This window comes from Agelaius phoeniceus, chromosome 2, assembly GCF_051311805.1.
Source record: "Agelaius phoeniceus isolate bAgePho1 chromosome 2, bAgePho1.hap1, whole genome shotgun sequence".
Classification (NCBI taxonomy): Eukaryota; Metazoa; Chordata; class Aves; order Passeriformes; family Icteridae; genus Agelaius; species Agelaius phoeniceus.
The window spans coordinates 39,792,938-39,814,065 of NC_135266.1; the positions used below are offsets into that span (position 1 = coordinate 39,792,938).

Below are 21,128 nucleotides of genomic sequence, written 5' to 3' on the forward strand. Positions count from 1 at the left end.
ACCATGTGCTCGTGTAACTCTTTGTTTATCTAGTCTGGAGACAAAAATGCCATGAAAAAGCAATCACAAGGCAGATGGTTGGTTTCACTAATCTGACCCTATTTCTTCCAAGTAAATCTAGTCTACAACAGTGATGCCCCAAATAATCCACCATTCCTATAATACTTAGATTTGCATATTTAGGTTAGAAATGCCTGGCATGGCTGGATTAAGATTTCCCCCAGTAAAACAATGCTTTGTCATAATTTCTTCCCCAGAGACCATGCAGATTCTTAAAGCAGACATGTCCACACACTGAAAACCTGAGTGAAAGCACACTCACAAAACATTCTCACCAAGGCTCACCTCCATAGGTGCAATGCCTTTTACTCTGCTTAAACCTGACTGTATGGAGTGACAAATGCAGAGATTCTCTCTGTAGCCGCCCCCATGATAACAGATGACAAGATGCAGCACAAGCTTCATCTCTTGCTAATTAAACGAATCAATTAAGAGACTATTGTTGCAACTGTGTAACTGCTGTTCTATAGTGGCAATAACAACCCCACAGGGAGGTCTTTTACTACATTAAAATGCTGTCCTCCACAACTCCATTTGATATTATTAGAAACAGTTATTTGCGTCTTGCTGTCATATTAGTAGCAAAGGCAAATTATGGAAATATGCAGACCAGAATGGTCCCAGTATGAGATCAGGTTTGGTTTTCAACCTCCAAGGGAACAATTGCTGAAATTCCAAAGTTCCCTAAAGTTCTTTAATGGAACTGATAAATCTATCAGCACAGCATCCATTTAGATTCTAGGTAAGGGTCACATATTTGCATACTTTCCTGCTAAGCTGATACAATTCAACTAGATAAATTATCATATTAAGTTTACCCTCCTGAGTTAAACTGATGGAGTTCAAAATTGTTTTCGATGGTTGTCATTAATCGCTGTTACATCCTAAATGCTCACTTTGAAATCTAATTGTGCTGGTGTACCAAGGGTCATATTAATAGCATTTTTAATGTTAAATCTTTGTAAAACATGTTTATTTTACTGATATTACCACTGAAGCCTAGAAGACTAATGAGAAACAAAGTATACTTATTATCAATAAAAACTTCATTTAAAATTTACATTCAGAGACTTAAATTAGCTTTACTAACTTCATTATGCCTTTGCTTCATTAAGATTCCTGGGTAAGCATCGAAGTCATATAAATTAATACCTCCTAAACACTTCTTGGGTATATGCCAAAGTTGCAGACATCAAAAGGCTGCTCAAAAACATGGGCCATATATATGCTTAGTAAACATCTTCATAAGAAAATGCTCATCTTCACTATGAGGTAACAGTCTTGATACAGGTTAAAAAAATTTGCCAACACTTCTTTGCCCAAATTAAGCAATTAATAATTATTTCAGTGGTAAATCATAGTCTACCAAAGTAAATCACTTGAGTTACACCTTTGGGTAAGCTGCCCACTTGTCTTCTAAGAAGTAACAGGCTAACCAAACAAGTTCAGTCCATAAAGTGTTACTGAGCTCAGTAAGAAAGAAACTTGTCAAAAGAAGCATGGAAAATCAAAAATCTTAACCTTTCTATTGCTTATTTCTGAGGGATGAGAGGCCACATTTATTATAAACAAAGACCACTATACACACACACACTGCAGAGTCCACCAGCATTAAGGACGTTAATGGAAATCCTGACCTACTTGTGACATCATCACTTTTTTTCTGCAAATCAAAACTCTAATTAACAACAGATAAAATATCATGATAAAAACTGAATAAGGAAAATGCAAAACATTACAATTTAAATGCAATAGCCTACGTCCAATCCTGGTTTTGTAAGAACACAATGCTTGCAATGCAGATTTCTGCCTCCTCAATGCCCATTCCCAGCTCCTTATCCAATTTGCACCCACATACAAATATAAACTGCTGATCAATTTCAGCCAAATTGATTCAAAGGAAAGCTAAGTCCTTCTACCCACAAGTACCATAGCTAGGTTTGGACAAGTCTTCTGAAGAGCACTGGATCTAAAATCCATAGTCCAGATGAGGGAAATTTGGCAACAGCCAATTAGGTGTCCAACAAGCACCTATGCATCTTCAGCTTCACCTTAGCACCAGCACCTCTTGTTCAAGGAGATCTCAGGCAATATTACAAGTTGTCCTGTGGGAACTTGTGTCACTTCTGGTTTCTTTGAAGTCACGGGAGCAAAATTCAGAAAGAACTCCAAGCACTACTTATTTCTCTTTCCAAAGGAATCCAGAGCAAGATTTCCAAAATAGTCTGATCATTTTTATTTTAGGAACATGGCTTTTGGTAACACTGGTATTTCTAGATCACTCAGGTGTTTTTGAGTTTGCCCCCAGTGGATAGTTTTAATATACTCACTAAACCTTCTGCTTTAAAACATGCAAATAATATATAAGAGAATAGAAATGTGAACAGCATATGCAGCTGTATGACTGCACCTGATCACTCACACCTCATGAACTGAACAATTCTCACTACCAAGTCCTAATGATGGTTGCTACTTTCCCAAGTGAAATCCTTGTTGTGTGAGTTACCCACTTTCCACAGAATACTGCAGCACCTTGCTGCCAGTCTCAGGATTCTCATCATCCACATTCAAAAGGAAGTTATTGTTTTCAGAAACAACTGCACATTTTTTCTGTTGACACCTTTTGCACTACTGAAATGCCACTGATGATAGTTCTACTACTAGAAGCATTGTGGTTCACAGTGCTTCTGAAAATGGATGAAAAGAAAATAAAACCTATACAACAGTACAATTCCCTTTAGATCAGCAGGGACCCTAATCTTAAGGCTTGTGAATAGGAAGAGTAAAAAAAATTTTAAAAAGACATTAGCTTGCAAAATAAACACTTACTGGTCTATATTTATTTTCTTGTGGTTAGTACTCTATATATTCCAATAAATACCACCTTTGTAACCTCTGCAGGTCTTCAACCAATGTTTGAAAGTCTGCATAAACCTTCAGTATCTAATTTCAGAAGTGTCGCATATAGAAAGAAAAGCATAAAGAAAGAAAAGGACTTGTTAAGAACGGCAACGATTTCTAAGGGTGAAAGAAGCAGGTTGTTAAACATTTCCTATTGTGAGCTGAATCAGACTCATACAGCCAAAGCTTTATAAGAACACAGGGAGAAGGAGAAAAGGAGGAGGAAGCTGTCTGCTGATGAGATTATACACAGACTGCAGGGTTTCGGGACAATTTGTAAGCCTCAGTAATGGGACAAAAAGTTGGAAGTTTGCTGCTGAAGCAAAAGCAGATAACCCATAGCAAGAGGGAGCAAAAGGGAGAATCAGCAGTAAGAAAAGTTAGTATACTGGCCTGTAGCTCCTAAGACTACCTTAGGTGCATGACTGAAATAAGAAAATACAGTAAGACTGATTTTGAGGATTGCCTTTACGTAAAGCTATCCATTTCTGACTGCCATGAACAGGATACAGAACTAATAACCCTGACTGCATATGGAATTTCCCTTTGCCAATCTATCTGGAAGTAGCTAAAACCCAAAACTCATTAATACTAACTGTGATTACTACTGCACTATAATATATGCCAGTTATGCTAAAAAGTATGTCAAGGGCTTGACAGAGACTACTTTCCCTAAATCCAGTATTCTCAACCTGGAATTTGTAGAACTGGTTGCAGTGGTGGGTCTCAGGACTATTTTAAGTTGGTGTGCAAAAAGGCTGAAGAAAAGGATGTGTAGTATCAACAGGCTACTACTAGTCATAAGTGAGCATAAGCTACCACAGCAAAACTTCAAATATTTTGTAAATCAACGGTGGCAAAAAGCACTCCTTTAGCCATCAGTAATGGAGAAACCTCCAGTGAGATGCATGAATCAAGAAAACAGTGCTAGGAAATTCAGAAAGCACCTAAAGATGGCTTGACTCTTAAGCCCAAGTAATTCTAAACCATTCCATGTGGGTTCCTATATTGTGTTCCCCTATATTGTTAAGTAATATACTGAGCAGTATGTCATGCGTATGTTCTTCCATTGCTCCTCAGAGGAAAAAAAATAACTTCTATTTCTGCTGTGGTATTAGAGAAGATCAAAGAAACAGTATGAATGATGAGCAGAGGATAGGGACCGTCTGTTTTGAGGAAAGTGATCCATTGGGTCAGCAGAGCATCACTGTCAAGCATGGCCTGCAGCCCAAAGCTGACAATGGCATTAGGGACGTGATGGAGCCAGGCTGCTCATTATCTGAGCATACACAACTTCTTTATTTCAAATTCTACACACAGTCTAGAATACGTTTAATGCTTGCACAATAATCTGCACTTCTCTATATACTCGCAGCTTTCTTAGTGTTAAAGGCTGCCTGCCCAGACGTATTTCATTGCTGAAGTCCTGCTGAGAGGCCTGAATAACCAACAAATGACTGGGGCCAGCAGTGGGCCAGCCAAAAACATTCCTCTCACGTAAGAGAACAGAAGGTGGAACGAAAAGACAAAAGACACAACAGAAAATGGAGGGTAATTAGAAAGACAGGAATGAAGGGTGGACTTAGGTCTTCTGAGTAGTCAAACATCCAGTGTTTTGAATTGCAGAGGCTGGAGCAGAAGCTCTGTGTATACATCTTAGTGTTTTTCTATAGATTTTATGTATCTATTTTATATGATCTTTACATCTAGAGAACAAGTCCTTGTGAGGAGTAGCTGAAGGAGCTGGAGTTGTTTAGCCTGAACAAAAGGAGGCTCAGGGGGGACTTTCACACTCTCTCCAAATGCCTGAAAGGAGGTTGTAGCCAAGTGGGGATTGGTCTCCTCTCTCAGGTAACAAGCAATGAGAGAAAAATGCCTCAAGCTGCAGCAGGGGATGTTTAGATCGGATATTTGGAAAAATTTCTTCATGGAAAAGGGTGTCAAACATTGAAGAGGCTGCCCAGGAAAGTGGTGCAGTCACTGTCTCTGAAGGTATTTAAAGGATGTGTAGATGTAGCATTTGGGGACATGGTTTAGTGGTGGATTTGACAACACTGGGCTAATGGTTGGAACTGATCATCCTGGAGATCTTTTTACAATCTAAACAATTCTGTGATTCACATTTTTGACAAACCTACTTCTGTGAGCTGCCTACACACAGGAGACATCCCATAAAGGATGTGCTTCCTTATTTCCTGCACTTTTGCTTTTGGGCACAGTTTTGGACATTAATCTGAATCATGTACTATCTTGCTTCCTTTTTCTTTGTACAATATATAGCACAACCAGATAACTTGTTGTTATGGTAATGCTATTAATAAATACACTATCTGAATAAATCTAGTGTGAAGTGGCAAAATAGCAGGACTCCATCAGCACACCACATCTAGTGACATTCATCAGAGGGGACAAATGAGCAAAAACTCATGAAAAATCTCAATTACAGCAATAACCCAGGATCTCCTCTGCAATAATTTAGTGAGGACTCAAAATGCTATCCTCACAAGAAAATTAAACCAAACCAGTGCAATTTCCCATTCAACAACTATTTCTTACAATAACAAGTTGCTTGCTCCTCAGGCAGAAACATCCTCCTGCATCTTCCAAAAGCATGAGCCCCTATCATATCTGAGACTCACAACCCTCTATCAAAAAACAATTTGGAGAAAATAAGCTATCTAATGGCACTACAATTTGGAGAGAAGAGAAATGCTCAAGTAGCAATGAATTTCTACACATGATCAGAAACAAACAAAAGCATTATTACAAATCCATGTAGACCCCCAAGTGATGCTAACAGTAGGCACCCAAAGCTATGATATCCCGGAAGAAAGCAACATGATTTTTCTTGTTCTCCTCTAAAATAACAGAAATATGCTGCTACACTAACAGAAACCTTCATCTTACTGTCCAGATGTTTACCATATGCTATGCAGCAAAATTCATATTTTACTGTTGTCTTTCATCTGCAATGCAGTCTTCTCTGTCCTCCACCTAACTAACTGGAACAGCCAGGATATTTCTAATAGAGAAGCACAGCTTTCACTTCCCCTCAGAGTGCCAGTTGCCAGCCTGAAGTAGGGGCTTGTGTTTTGTCAAAATCCAGCAGCAGAGTTGTTTCTACAATGTCAAAAAATCAAGTGAAGCCATTTATTGAAGCTGATGCCTTCCTGACAAGCCAGGCAAGCTGTGCTCCCTACAAGCTGGATCTAAAAATATATTCTGCTGGACAGGTCAGCGGTCTGTACACTGCATGGCACAGTCCTGCCTGGTACCACTGGAGTGCCATCAACATTTGCCCTGATCAAAAGGAACACAGAATGCTCAGAGTCGTCCTTTATGTTTGCTATTAAAAAAAAAAAAAGAGTAGAGAAGTAACTTTGCAAGCTGTTTATTATGTTGATAACAATGCCTTATAATAAAAATAATAATGAGCAATCAAGAGTCTTTTTCTGCTAAATTTTCCTTTCAAACACTTCCTAAGTCAACTGCACTTAGCAAGGGTTTAATAACAGATAAGTAATGGTGAACTCAAAATGTATTTCTGGGGCTTTTGTTAAGATAACATTTTCTTTGTTGGAACATTTACATTTTGTATGTGCACATGTACACACATACAGACTGGGTATCTGTGTGTGCAGCAATTTGTAGTGGATATCATTGTATCTTCCACCCCATTACCTAAACTGAGCATATTAAGTTTAAATCAGAACAGTAAAAGGACGTTAAATGAGCAAAGGACAAATGAAAAGGTAGGACTTAGGGGAAAGAAGGACAGTGGGCTAAAAGAACTAAGAGAAGCACGGGGATGGATTGGATTCTATGGGAAAACTGATATTGGAACACACCCTGGGAAGCAGACTTCATTACTGTTTCTCTACCCTGATTGCTGAAGTTCTCTCTCTGGGTTTGATCAGCAAGACGTGCATAATTTATATTAAATAAAAAAATCTCAGAGTACTCAAGGCTTTTCTGTTTAGTCCTCCTGAGAATTTTAGTTGTAATCACAAACTTGATTTCCCCAAATAACTAGGATTCAATAAACACACATGAGCTAGTCAGTAAGATCTAACATGTATTACAATCCATTAGCTGTTTTATCATCATTTTTCTTAACACAAAAAGCACATCAATTCTATTTCCTCTTTTATAATATTTTCCTGTTGCACAAGGCCCAGAACATGAGTCCTGGTCTGTAAGTGAGACTTCAGGGCACTTCTAACAAAAGAATACAAAATATCTTCATACCTAATTTGAACAAGTTTTAATATTAAATGTCACTAAATACACAACCAGAATTTTCCCTACTACAGCACCCACTTAGAGAGAAATCAACTAAAATCTAGCCAGTATTATCAAGTTTTATTTGTGTTTATATCTTACCTACTTGGAGTAATTATTTTCTTCTCACACAAAGACTATCTGATCAGCCACCTAGCAGCAATCTCACATACACAGGTTGCAGAGCCAAAGCATCATCATAAATACAATAGCGCAGAACAAAACTTCATTTTCATGTCTGTATGTTACTGCTACTCTGCTTGTGATTAAGACAAATAAATAAATATATATACACAGAGATGTATTTATAGAAGTAAAAAATATTAAGGGCACTTTTCATTTCAAAAAACAAACACGTAAAGTAAAAACATAAATGCAAGGTATTCTTGTTAAGTTTACCTTTATCACGTTACACCTTACCAACAATGGCTTCATAGGACTTGCAGGAGAACTAATCACAAGTAGAATGAAAGCATGACCATATGCAATCCTAATCCACTTGTGTCCAAAACAAAGAGTGCACAAAGATGTTAGGACTAAATTCTAAATGGAATGTTTCATTCCTAGGCTTTTCACTGTTAATATCACTACAGTGAAATCTATTGGCAGCAAGCAGGACAACTTACTTTGGAGAATACTTCAATTTTATTTCACTTTCAGAACTATTTTTAGATGCATATTGAACTTGGAAAAATTCAATGGCTGCATTTTAACCATGCAAATCACAGAACTGGAAGTTGTTTCAATCACATGTATGTATATAAGCATCCATGACCTAACACAAAACCAGTATGTTATACATGAGTGCTCCACAGAACAGTTTTATAGAGTAAATTCTGTCTAACAATATAAAATCTGATTAGGATTTTAGGCATACTTCTTTCCAGCAAACAAAATCTGAGAGAACTACAGAGCTACCAAATCTGTTTAGAGTGAGAAAAGAACAGAGCACTTTGCATTACTGAACAGTTCTTTCTAAGACAGTTACTGGGATATCCACTCTGGGATATAAGGGTATGTGATACGGTGAAGCAATAAAGATCAGAAAGTTGATGTGATGAGGAAGAGTGGAAGTGACCCTGATGTGCACCAAACCTCGTTATATTGCAATAAGTTTACAAATCTACAAGCAGTTACTTTTAGATCCCTTCTAAGTGAAACAGATGCAGACTTGAATCAATAGAAAAGCAGAACACAGATACTGTGCCTTGGAAGTTAGCTTCAGTTGGCCTACATTCACCCGCTAAACTCAGAATATTTACACATAATACTGACCTCCATAACCACAAGTGTAAATGTATAGAAGTGCAATTTAGCTGCTTTCTGGTTACATTATATTCTTCTACAAATTAAACTCCTGTCAATACACAGTTATTACATGCTTACCACTGTGCCTAGAAACTGAATGCTGGTCTCTCCAGAGGCATTCCGAGAAATCCGCTGAAAAACACAAATGTAAGAATTGATTAAAGCAACTCCAATTTTGTAACCATTCCATTTTCTTTGTCACATCATTGTAAAGTAATCAAAAATAATTTAATACATAAATCTATACATTAAACAGATAAAATAATTTCCTTCACGGAAGTACTAGAAGTCTAAATCATACTTCGTCTCAGATTTTGGTTTTAGTTCAGTCAACTCAATAAAATTTATTTTTGAAGGACAATGAAGGCAAAGATGGCCAAGTACAACACAGAGCAACCTTGTGCTCGAATGTCATGAATAATAAGGCTTCTGCCATCTCGGTGATTCTGTATTCTGTTACTCACATTTAGTATTATCTTCATTCTCTCCTAATGAGAGACATTTTAATCTCTTTTTAAAATGCAAACCTCCAATGATGCTACTTTGAAAACAGAAAAAAAAAAATGACCTTATGAAATGTCTGGTCACCTACTGTGGTTCAGGAGTTGATTGAAGTTATTAAAGAGTCTTCAGATATTACATTGTCAGTAAGCCGCAAGACAATGCAAGAGAAAATATATTACTGGTTTCACACAGTATTAAACATAATTTAAATATGCAAGATGTATAAATAATTCTTTCTTCCTGTGAATCATTTTCTCCTTCAGTGTCAAAACGTTTTTCTCACATTTCATTCCTACTATCTAAGCTATGGCCCACATGGGTCCCAACTGAAGGAACACAGCCCTCATTTAACACAATGGGCACACAGCCCTTTTACACAATGCCAAGTGTACATAAAAGTACTAAAGCACAGATCTGAGAAGATGAGTATTATTGCAAAGAACTGCACAGAAGCCTTCAGCATTTTAAAGACAAAAAATCATAAGAGCAGGGCTGCAAATAATCTCCCAGCAGAATCAAAACACACCAGTGTCACTCCCAAATGATGTGTTTCTAACTCATTCTCAAAATCTTTCAATTGCAAAAACATCACAGCCTCCCCCTGGGCAATTTATCCCACTGTTCTGCATCTTTACCATGAGGAAGTTTTTCCTAATATTTGATTAAAATAACCCTTACTTCAAACTGTATTACTCATATTAATTCTCATCTGTTTCACTACACACAGGAAACACAGATTATTCCCTTCCTTTCTACAGCTACCTCCAGGTATGTGAAGAGCCCTAATCATGGCTCCCCTAAGTCTTGTCTTGTCTAGACCAAATGAGAAAGCGCTGCACCACAATAGCTAGATATCCCCCAAAACAATTTTAATAGCAATAAATTAAATCCTAATCCCTTTTCACTAATGGTGCATGTTCCTCAGCCATACTTTATGAAGTAATAATTACTACAGCCCAAACATGCTTATTTTTTGACTTAACCGGTCACACACTGACATTGCAATCTGTACAATCATATGAAAACAAAGGGTGATGTGCCAGAGCCTGACATATTTCAACAATAATGATTAATGGAATGGAAAATATGGGAAATAAAATTTCATACAAAACCTGACGTTTACTTTTATAAAGGAAACAGGAATATACACTTTTCCCACAGTCTAGGATAAACACAATCAGGTTTTGGAAACCACAAAGAAGAACAAAGTACCGGCTGCCTACAATGAACAAACCACATGCCAAAACAAACAAGTCCCAACCACTTGATAAGCTGTCAGAAAATGGCAAGCCGAAAAAAATTAAAGGATTTAATTTCTTTTTTTCCTGGAATGCCCTCCACCCTCGTTAGAGTTCTGTCACTTATTGTGCTACCCTTTTGTCCGCTTTCAAGGGTCATTAGAGACCTTTTCATGTCCTAATAAAAATTCCATTTTTTTGGCTAATCTCCCTGTCACACAGAAAAACACAACTTAAAAAACAAAACAAAACGAAAAATAGAGGCCCTTTTGTAATTTTCTTTAAAGGCTTTCAGAGTAAAGCCAGGTATCTTGACAACCTGACTTACTTTTCTCAACTGAAAAGCAAATCATTAAAGTACTTCCTCACACAGATTTTCTTTACTTGCAGCCAAATAAGCTAGCATAGCAAAAACCAAGCCCTTCCAAAACTAATTTAATAACCATTTCAATTAAGTCAAATAAATATGTATATAAAGAAGGCACCTTCTAAAGCCTCAGCCTCAAGTCAAGACAAAGATAGCAGCAGCATTTTTCCTGCCCTGACACTGTTGGAGCACACTGTTATCACTCTACAGCAGTTTCCCACTGCTACTGTTTTCTGTGTCCAAAAAAGCATTTCATTCAGTGTCAATTGCATTTAAAGTCAGTACAAGCACTAAAATCCATCTCTTAAATCAACATTTGGGGGGACAAGGATAGGGGAAGAATAATGGGGAAAGTGAAGAAAATAGTTAAGAAACAGAAGGGAAAAAGAAATTTCCCTCATGGGTGAATGTAAAAAACAAAGAATAAGGAAAGATAGAGAAATTTTCCAAGTCACAAAACATATGTTACAGCAAAACAAAAAAGAGAACTGCCAGGCTTTGAGAACTGTGTTACAAAAGAACTCAGAACATTATCATAATTAATGTTTCAAATTACAGTAAATAAATTTCAGCTATTAGATGTGATTAGATTTTTCTGAAAAGAGTTATTTCTGTTCCACTGGCAGGCTTGTGTTTCTGGGATTTGTAAATGTAATTGATGTTTTCAAGAAAATGAAAGGACATGGTTAACAATTATTCTTTTATTTCCCACCTCTTTAGAAAAAGGACCAGTCTCCAGTTTCTCTTGTAAAGTTAGATATTTACATATTCTATACCTCATAATAGATGGTTTCATATTGCATGTGATAGCAGGAAAGTAATCAAATAGAGGTAACAATAGAGAATAGCTAATTATATGCATTGTCATTGCTCTCCTCATAAATTGCAAATTATTTGCTAGGAGGTTTACAGCAAAAAGGCAAGGGAAATTTATCATTTGTTCAAAGACAAAACACCCCCATGAGCTTACCTGCCAATACAGTAAAATTACATTGTTGACATAAATTATGCTATCTTAGATATAACCAATTTCTTTTCTGGTTGATTCAGTGTGCAGAGCTTCAGACTAATTTAATTATTATCATGTGAGTTAAAAGTATATTTTTCTTTCCTTATGAGAAACTAACAAGCTAACTCAAATGTGAAAAAAAAATCACAACTTCAAAAAATCCATCTGTAGTCTCAAAGCTGTCAAATGGGTGTGAGTGTTACATAAATATTATATGTATTTTTTACACACACAGGTTACAGTATGCTATACTGCATATGCTATGTATATACAAACAAAATGATTCTGCACACATGTAAAAATAGAAAAGTGTATACAATCATACAAAATGTGTTTGATTCACCTCTATCTTGTGTATGCTATACCACAGTCATTTCATAAATAATCATTTTAATCTGTAAATCCCAGTAAATTACAAAAGGGTAGTGTGATATGACTTTAAATTCTTCTGCTTTGCCATAGAAAATTATTTCTACTTAGTTGGGTATCAATGATGTATTCATTGTAAGATGCAGTAGGGTTACAATCAGCTTTGCATTAAGCCTGCAATGGATGAGCACTAGCAGATAAAAATGATAACAACCTTTGCATGAAGAAGGATAAAGCAGCTCAAGAAAACATTATATCTATATATATTACTGAAAGACATTCTTAACTGACATTATTAGACAACAACAAGATCTTAGAATATTTTCCACAAATCATCTGGCCTCTAAGACTCTCCAAGCTACTAGAAGGCAGCAGCTGCACAGAAGGTACAACACAAAAACGAAGAAACTTCAACAGACCAAAAGCTTTTTTTTTTTTTTTTGCTTTACTTATAAATGAAAAAGTAATGATATCCCCCAAAATCAGAATTAATTTGAACTGGCAAAGCCAATCAGATAAATAGATACACAACCTTCTCAAACACAATTATCTTCAACTACTATATACTATATACTTTTACTTGCTGAAAGTAAAAGCTGGAGACCATTTCTTTTTTTCTGGAGACAGAAAACACAGAGATTGTCACTCAGCCAATGATTTTGCAATTTTTTCAAGCTATGGCATGACTATATTCCCAGTTGAAAAAACATATAGCAAACTACCAAACCAAAACCAAAATTACAAGCCCAGAAAATTTATGGATAAGCTACAGATAAAATTTTGATCAAAACACTGGTAGTTTCCCAGCATGGTGCTGTTTTTCAGAATGCAGAATTTCCTGCAGCCCAGCTCCTATTGCTTTATTTCAACTACTCACTAACAAAAATTCTGAACATCTTTTATCAAGAATTTCAAATAGAAGGTGCTATCGTTTGGTGAACACTTATAAATTCTTGAAAATTCCACCTAACAAAACACAGGCCAGAATGATCTCCAGATAGGTTTAATTAAAAAACAAATTATTCCCACCATAGGGAAGTTGGGGGAAGAAAATCCATAGTAATTTACCTTGTAAACTTGTAACAGATTCATTTGCTAGTACTTAATCTGTGAGATTTTGTATACGTGAGGGTGCTTGGACATCTGGAAAGCTCCATCTTCCACCCATGTCACTCCAACCTGTGGAGTCCCATGGTTGGGTCAGAAAGGAGAAAAAACTGCAGAAGTAGCTGTGAAACTTTTAAAGTCATCCTCTCAACAAAAAGAAGTGATTCATTTGACCTTACCAGTCTCATTTTCCCTCTCCTTCTAGCAAGCAGAACTTCATTTCAGCACTGCCTTTGCACTGTGCAAAATCCCAGTGGAGGGATGCAATCCCAGACTAGCAATGTGACCAGGATTTGTAGTATGCTGCAGTCTGTCTATATTGCGCTGCACATTCAGATTTGTTCACCCTCACAAGCCTTTCCACTTTGGGAATCACCCCAGCTTTTCACAATTTAACATTCTGCACTGCTGGTGCCACCATTGTCTCCCCCTAGAGCATTGAAGTACAGATGGGAAGTTAGCCTGATTTTGTGCGCTGCTCTACCCTTAGCCATTACCAGTCTCAGTTCACACTTTATAGTAGAAGAAGCCTCAGTGAGTTGTTCTTCCTCAGGGCATGTCCACATTTCCCAGGTTCTTACAAGGGCAGCAGTCAGCCAGTGGGGAAAGAGATGATCAAGTGCTGCATGTGAAGGGTTTTGATTGTGAAAGATGTCTGAGATGTTAGTGGCACTGTGCTGAAGCAGTCTTTCCCATTAAAAGGGATCCTGCCAGAATGCTGAAATACTGGCCTCCCCTGGCACCTGTTGCAAGCTACCTCAGTCCTTAAATGGAACCTGTTCCCAAACAGTACAAATATAGATGTTAAATACAGGGTGAGGGGCTTACAGGGCATCAATCCCCACAGATAATTGTGCAGGTGCAGTTTCTAAGAGGCTGAGGCACCATATCACTACTTTTTAGGAGTTCTCTTAATGCCTGGGATTCAATTGCAGTAGAGGGCTTGGGAATTTCTGTCCTCCCATAAACAGAAAAATAGAAACACAAATCCCTCCCAATATTTCTTTATGGGATATCCAATGTGACTGTTACTTGTTACTTTTTGCAAAGTTTTTTTTAAATACTAAAACCAGTGCAGGTATGCTATTACATATAGAGCAACTGCCTTGTAAGTATGCTCATGTGTTTCTTTAATCCTTGAGTTCAGTAGGTGTTACAAAGAAGTAGATGACAAATTTTAGAACTAACAAAAAAGAAACAATCAAAACAAAACAAACAAAAAACCACATAATCCCACCCCTCAAAAAAACAACCAAAAAAAGCCTCCACAGGAAATACTGTTTATTCAATGTTAGTAAAGAATTAATCTAAAGGACATTTACTTCAAGCTGAGATTTACAACAATACAATAATTAGGCATTTAGTCTTCTCTAAATTTCAGTCTTCTTCTAAATTTTTGCTCTTGCTACATTAAATCACAATGTGACTAGAACTACTGGAAGCTTTACCCTCCCTTGTTTTGGCATGCCATGACTCATCCTGCTCCTATAAGGGGGGGAATCTGCAGTCAAAATGCTGCCATATGATTCTAAATCTGATAATGTCTGTGACTGTCCTGAGAAAAATTCCTGACAGGATCCATAGTCCTTTCTCACTCTTATACCCCTCCTCTTCCTTCCCCTTTGCTCTCTGAATGTGCTACCATGTTCAAGAGAACCATTTCTCATCTTTCAGGGTTTAGATATCACAAAACTATGAATCTGTCAGCAACTGAGCAACTTTGTTCCTTGGACACATACAGAATCCTTATAGTTATTCATCCTAATATTGTTTGTCTTGAAAATAGATAGCTCCAAGAGGAAAAAAATATGGCATAAGATACCATGACAACTAATGTTATTTGATTAACATCTTAAGTAAGACAGGGGATTGATTTAACATATCAGTTGACCACTCATTTCCTTCCTGAATGAAAAAAAGAAAATGTATTCATTTTCATTAAGGAATTGGTAAAGGTAGTGGTGTGTGCTTTTAGTTCTTCTGCTGTAGTTTCATGAGTTTTTATTCCCTTTAATTTTCCCCTTCTCTTCACGTATTCTCCATTGGAACCACGGACAAGAAATTTGTATCAGATTTGGCTGGGTTAGTCATAACTGGAAAAGGCTGAAAAAAACCAGGGAGTGAGCTACAGGTTAATCAATGTGGGCCATCAGGAATTCAGTGCTGGGGCTCACACTGGCTTTTCTCTACCCAAAGTACAGCTATGTGGGTATAGGATAACCAAATGTCTGCAGAACGTTCTGAGTCCCTCTTCTGGAGACAACCTAGCAAGAGTAATTTTGAAGTCATGGTTAAAGGACAACAGCAGAGTATGTGCAGTAATTGCACAGCACAAAAAATGAACTGTCAAGCAGTCATGAACACTGCTCACTAAACCTTCCCAAAATAATTTTCAGGGGTTAAGAAAATGAATGTTCTGAGGTAATAGTATTTTAGATTGAAAACCTATATAATGTATCATATCATTATCACAGATTACATCTGAGATCTCAAAACAGCAAAATGAAAAAAAGGTAATTTTTCTTACAAAAGTAAAAAAATTACACATATGAAAAAAGTCTCTAAAGAGTTGAAGGAAATGAATACTTGGGCAAAGGCTTTGTTCTCCTGTCAGACATTTCCCTGGAACAAAGACTTCATAAACTACAGCATTCTCATTTCTTCTGTTATTATAGACCAAAATAATAATCTAAAGAAGCATTGTATCAGAGAAGCACTTATATTTGTCATACCCCAGGATGCAGAATATACTACTCCTGCTGCAATTGTTGATGCAATAAATAAATTAAATGAAAAAATAAGTGATGCCACCACCGAATTCCCTTTAACACTAAGTAGAGAAAGCTCCCCTGATAAATCTTCATCTATTTCATTCACAAAAACACTTGAAGCTTGAGACTGATGATTTCAGCTTTACAGGATCATGTTCTTGTTTAGCAACTCCATTACTCTCTTAATTACACCTTGCTGTGACTGATAAAGACCTCTTTGCTGTAGAGTTTGGGACACAGAACAGTTATGCTGGAAGGGAGCTCTGGAAATCAGGTAGTCATGTTTCCTGTTCAAAGCAAGGCTAATGTCAAAGTGGTACTGAACTGCTCAGGATCCTGTCCAGTTGAGTTCTCACTACATCCTACAGAGCTTCAGTTCATCAGAGATTAATTCTCTGAAAGCCAGGAAACACAAAAAAGGAGGTATCACCAGTGCTATTGTAAAATTGCTTTGCTGAAGGTGCCAAAAGCCACAAGAAGTTTTCCAGGGTCCAGGCAGAATGCCTACACTACCTCTATGGGGTAGAAGGTTTCATAACAGCAAGATAGCAGAGCTGTGGGCCCAAGAGTTTGGCAGTGAAAAGTCTGGGTGCATGTGATGGAATTAAGGGTTACAAAAGCATTGGCAAAGATGGTGACAAATAATTCAAACTAAACCACTCTATGGTTCTGGCTCAGCATCCTTTTGCTACAGGGAACTATCTGCAAGTAAAAGGTATTTAAGGATGAGTTGAGTGTCTGATGATCAATGGTGGGATCAGGCATAGCATTCAACACCCCTAAGCAGTCATAAAATTTCTCCATGTAGCATTGCCATAGAGCAGCCTCAAAATCTGAGGGGTCAGCAGTGTTTTTTGAGAACTTGCCCAAACACAGGCAGTTGTTGCTTTGAGGATCTCCTCTTAGACTCATTTTTTTCTTGAGCAACCTGCTCACCCTGCTGATACCTGTTCACTGTTCCTGTGCAGTGTCCCAGCAGAGGGTTGTCCCATGCAACCTGACTAGTTAAGGACAGAGCTGCACTTAGGTTCAAGTCCACCTGCTGGACTCCATGGATTCCTTATCTTGAGGTCCCCTTAGATTCTAGTTCCCATGAGGAATAGATGATGTTCAAACTCTATGGAAAAAGATAGCTTTTTCCTTCCTTCATCCTGCTCCTCAGTTCATACTGGGAGACAGAAGAGCTCATAGACAACTTGTGTGGGCACAGGGCTCACTGAAATACAGCTTGCTTGTATATGGGAGGAGAGACAGAAGTAAAAATGCTCCCAAAATATGTAAAATTGTCCCAAAATATGCCTATTGTCTTTATTCCAATGGTCAATACTTTTCAGGATACCATATTGAGCCACCATTCTCCTTTCCAGTTTCCACTGGAGTTCTTTTTTTTCTTTTCCATAACTCAAATCAACTTCTACTTTTCCACTCACTCTTCACAGGAATCATTAAGACCCTCATCTATTCATTTATTTTTATTCTAAATATTTCCTAAAGGGTTATATCATATTCAAATCCTGGTTTAGATATATATATGAGTATTTTAAACATGCATTTGCAATTAAATAAAACCCAATCCCTTCAAATCTGAGGAAGGTGTATTGCAACTATATTCCTATAGTTCTTTGATTTTCAACAAAGTCCAAATTCATAATAGCTAGGTGTAAGTCAAATTCTGAGTCACTAACATCTTTTGAAACAAATATGGGAAACCATTTTGGTGAAGTATTTCTGTACAATAAAATGTCATTTGCTTGCTGAACAAAATCCTACACTTCAGGATGTGTTAAATTCAGCCTCACCAAATAAGAGGTAGAGTTTAGTCATAAGTAAAGAAAATGCTGAGAAACTTGGATTAACTCAGAAACTACTAACAACAGCCACAAAAAATCCCCCATGATGAAATCTGAGAACTACAAGAAATGTCACGGGGGTCTGCCCACACCCCCATCCCTGGAAACTGTATCTCAGAAGTCTCTTGCTCAAATGTTCCCAAGTTTTCACCACTTCATCCCTTTGTATAATAACATCCTATGGATTTCACAGTAACCCAAAGCAGCACAATGATTTCAGAGCCCTTATGCTGCAGCCACAGGACCTGCAGTGTACCCCAGGGTTCTGGTCCCACCCTCATCTGGGGACCTGGCCAGGCACTCTGCAGCTCCCATCTGCTGCACACAGATGGGCTTCCTCACACAGGAAACAAAAGCAGGAGGAGGGGGGCTGCCACACATCCTTGTGGTGCCCTGGTATGCCCTAGACAGACTGTGACCAGGGCATATACTTCTCCTCAGGCACTCAGGGCCCATACTCTAGAAAATGTCCTAGAAAATATGGGTTTTAAACTCAAAGGCCCTTCATAACTCTGCAGCAGAGCTGGTGTTCTGCTTTGCTCTAATTCGCATTGAGCCTTTAGCAGAGGAGTAAAAATACAGAAGCATGCTTAACTACTTATTTTTAAACATGCAACAGATATGCAAAAATTTGAATGTCTACACTATAATTACATAAATATATTTCAAACCAAAACATTTTAAAATAATTTATTCCCTGTTTCTGTTTAAGTGCTTTGCTAGATTGTGGCCAGACTGCAGGATTGAGCCAAAGTTGCATAAATCCAACCTTCAAAGGAATAAAACATTCACAAAGATTGTATTTGGTTAAGCAAATTTAGAAGAATGAAACCAACTATGAAGAAAAATTAGATTGGCTGAAAATTAATAAAGCACAGCTGGAATTATTAGATTCATCCATATTTGTTGCTTAAATGGCTCTAGGGCTAAGTTTTGCAGAAAGAAGATACTTCAAGACTCAGGGGTCAATTGCTTTTGGAGACAAATCGACCTACAGGAATACACTTGTCTAATTTGGTTCTTTCAGTGGGGCAAGTCTAAGAAATATATAACCAAAAAACCAATTTTGATTCCAGTGAGTGACTATCAGAGGTCAAGTTTAAGGTTCCCATAAATTTACATATATACACTAAAAGATTAATAACTTCTCAAGCTACTGAGTTTCTTTGCTAAAAGCAAAGGCAGATAAAATCTGAGAAGGAAACAACATATGTGCTTATTCCACATTCTGTTGGCTGGATACCATGCAGTCAGCTCACTGCATGTTGCTGTGGCTAGATCTGCAGTATTTCATAGGGTTTGGTCATACTCAGGGAGTGCAAGTAACACTGCTGCTGGCTCAGCTCCTAGAAGAAAGCTTCTTCAGATCATATGATCACAATTTTAAAACTAATTTCATGTGCAAATTCAACTCTTACATAGCTAATGGTGTTACTACTGTTAGTTATATATCCAGTCATATAATAATATAGTTTGCAATGAGGTCTTGTGAACACAGTTATTCATTCTAAACATAATGCTTTTCACCTAGGCAGGTTTTATAGATTCATACACTGGTATTTTTTCCTGTTCAAAATCAGGAATGTACTTTATTAAATGGCATCAAAATGGACCAGTATTAAAATAGTAAAAAAAGAAAAACACACCTAAAAATAGAAAATTGGTTTAGATATACACACACCAAAAACACACCTAAAAATAGAAAATTATTGTAGATATACACACTCCTTGAAGCTTGCATAAACCTCCCAAGAAATCTACAGAACTTAAGTCCAGAATTTACTTGGGAACATAATGAAAATTTCACTCTCAGGCTATACTGACCTTGAAAGATACAACAATTTTCTATTTTTGAGTTGCAGTCTTTTAAATTCAATCAAAGCAAAAATAGTATTTTCCAGTTGGGTAATTTTACCAGGGGTAAAAATGAAAAACTAAATTCATGTATTTCATTGTAAATTATGAGAAATCTGACCACTGTATCACTGATAAATGTATAGAAAATAGATACTGTTGTATGTAGAAAAATACTTTCAATAAGTTTTGATTTGTTTTTCATTATTGCCAGGATCGATAGATATTTGTAAATAAATGATTTGTCAGGAAATATATAAATCCTGACTGAGGGTACATTTAGAAAAGCACTCTCTGGTGTATGGAGTAGGTTTCAAAGACTTAAGTGTTCAGTTGAAAAGAAAATACAACCACTTAAAGCTTTTCAGTCCTCTTTTCTTAGAGCCACATAAGTTTGGGATGTTTTCTATGTTTATCTTCTCAAGTCATGGAACTAATCATATTTCTTATAAGTATATTAAAAAAACATATTACATGGGAAATGTGCTGCCCTGTGACTTTCAAACTGCAAAGGCCCAGAAGTGTAACAATCACACAATCCAAACATGAAGGAGAGACTAATTTTACTGTAGGTCCCCATGTGGGATTTTGTTGTGGGTTAGGTTAGGAGGGAGCTTTTTGTTTTGTTTCGGTGGATCAGTTTTTTTGGTTGGTTGGTTGGTTTTTTGCAGTAAAGCATTTCTTATTTGTTTACATGATTAAGAAACTCTGTCTCTTCACAAGCCATTAAATAAAGACAGCCTATAAGCTGGGGTAAACAACTGTCTAAATACAAAACTTCTCATTCAAAATTCTAGGTAAGTAACTTGGAGTGCATCCAGAGCTTTAGTGGAGTGAATTTGTCTCAAAGTAGAAATATTCTGCCGTTTGTACAACATCACATCATTTTTGTGATGCAGCAGGTTTAGACCCCACGTTTCAGTATTATTTGTATGCCCAAAGAGGCTTTGGTGAGATTACCTGTATGGTCCTCTGAGTGCCATCAATGGTGACAGACAACAAGGGTGAAGCCAGGTTCCACTCGCTGGTCACATTTAGTTTCATCCCATCAACTTCCACCTGTTGTGACACCAAACAAGGCTGTTACTATTGAAGACAGACAGAAAACTGATCTCAAGTTCATTACTGCATACAAAGCAGCAACCATTTTAAAACAGATGGCTCCCAAACAACCTGTCATGTTTACTGCTTCTGCCATAAAAGACAGGGTCCAACAACAGAGTCTTCCAGCTATCTCTGGGGAGAGGTGAAGGACCTGTGAACAGCTGCCTCTGAGTAGCAAGGTTTCAAGTGATTTCCAGCAAGTAACAAACAGCCATCCAACTTTTAAACCTATCTGGACATGCTACATTTACTGCAATTAGACAAGTAATGCATATAAATTCCAGTGACACCTTGCAACCCACACAACAGGGCTTGCATATAATATTCTCTCCAAGGACCAAGGAAGAACTTTTCCTATGCTTCTAATGAAGGGCTTTGCATTGTTATCTTAATTAATACGAGGCA

At 37.2% G+C, this 21,128-nt stretch overlaps 1 protein-coding gene across 1 annotated transcript in view; it reads right to left on the reverse strand.

Annotated features, from left to right (window-relative positions):
* Nucleotides 1-21,128, reverse strand: part of PCCA (propionyl-CoA carboxylase subunit alpha) — a 273,150-nt gene that overhangs the window by 50,152 nt on the left and 201,870 nt on the right. Inside the window, exons 20-21 of the mRNA XM_054654777.2 lie at nt 20,580-20,678; nt 8,629-8,682 (exon numbers count right to left, since the gene is read on the reverse strand). Of these exons, the coding sequence (XP_054510752.2) occupies nt 8,629-8,682; nt 20,580-20,678 (153 nt within the window). The remainder of the gene's footprint in view (nt 1-8,628; nt 8,683-20,579; nt 20,679-21,128) is intronic.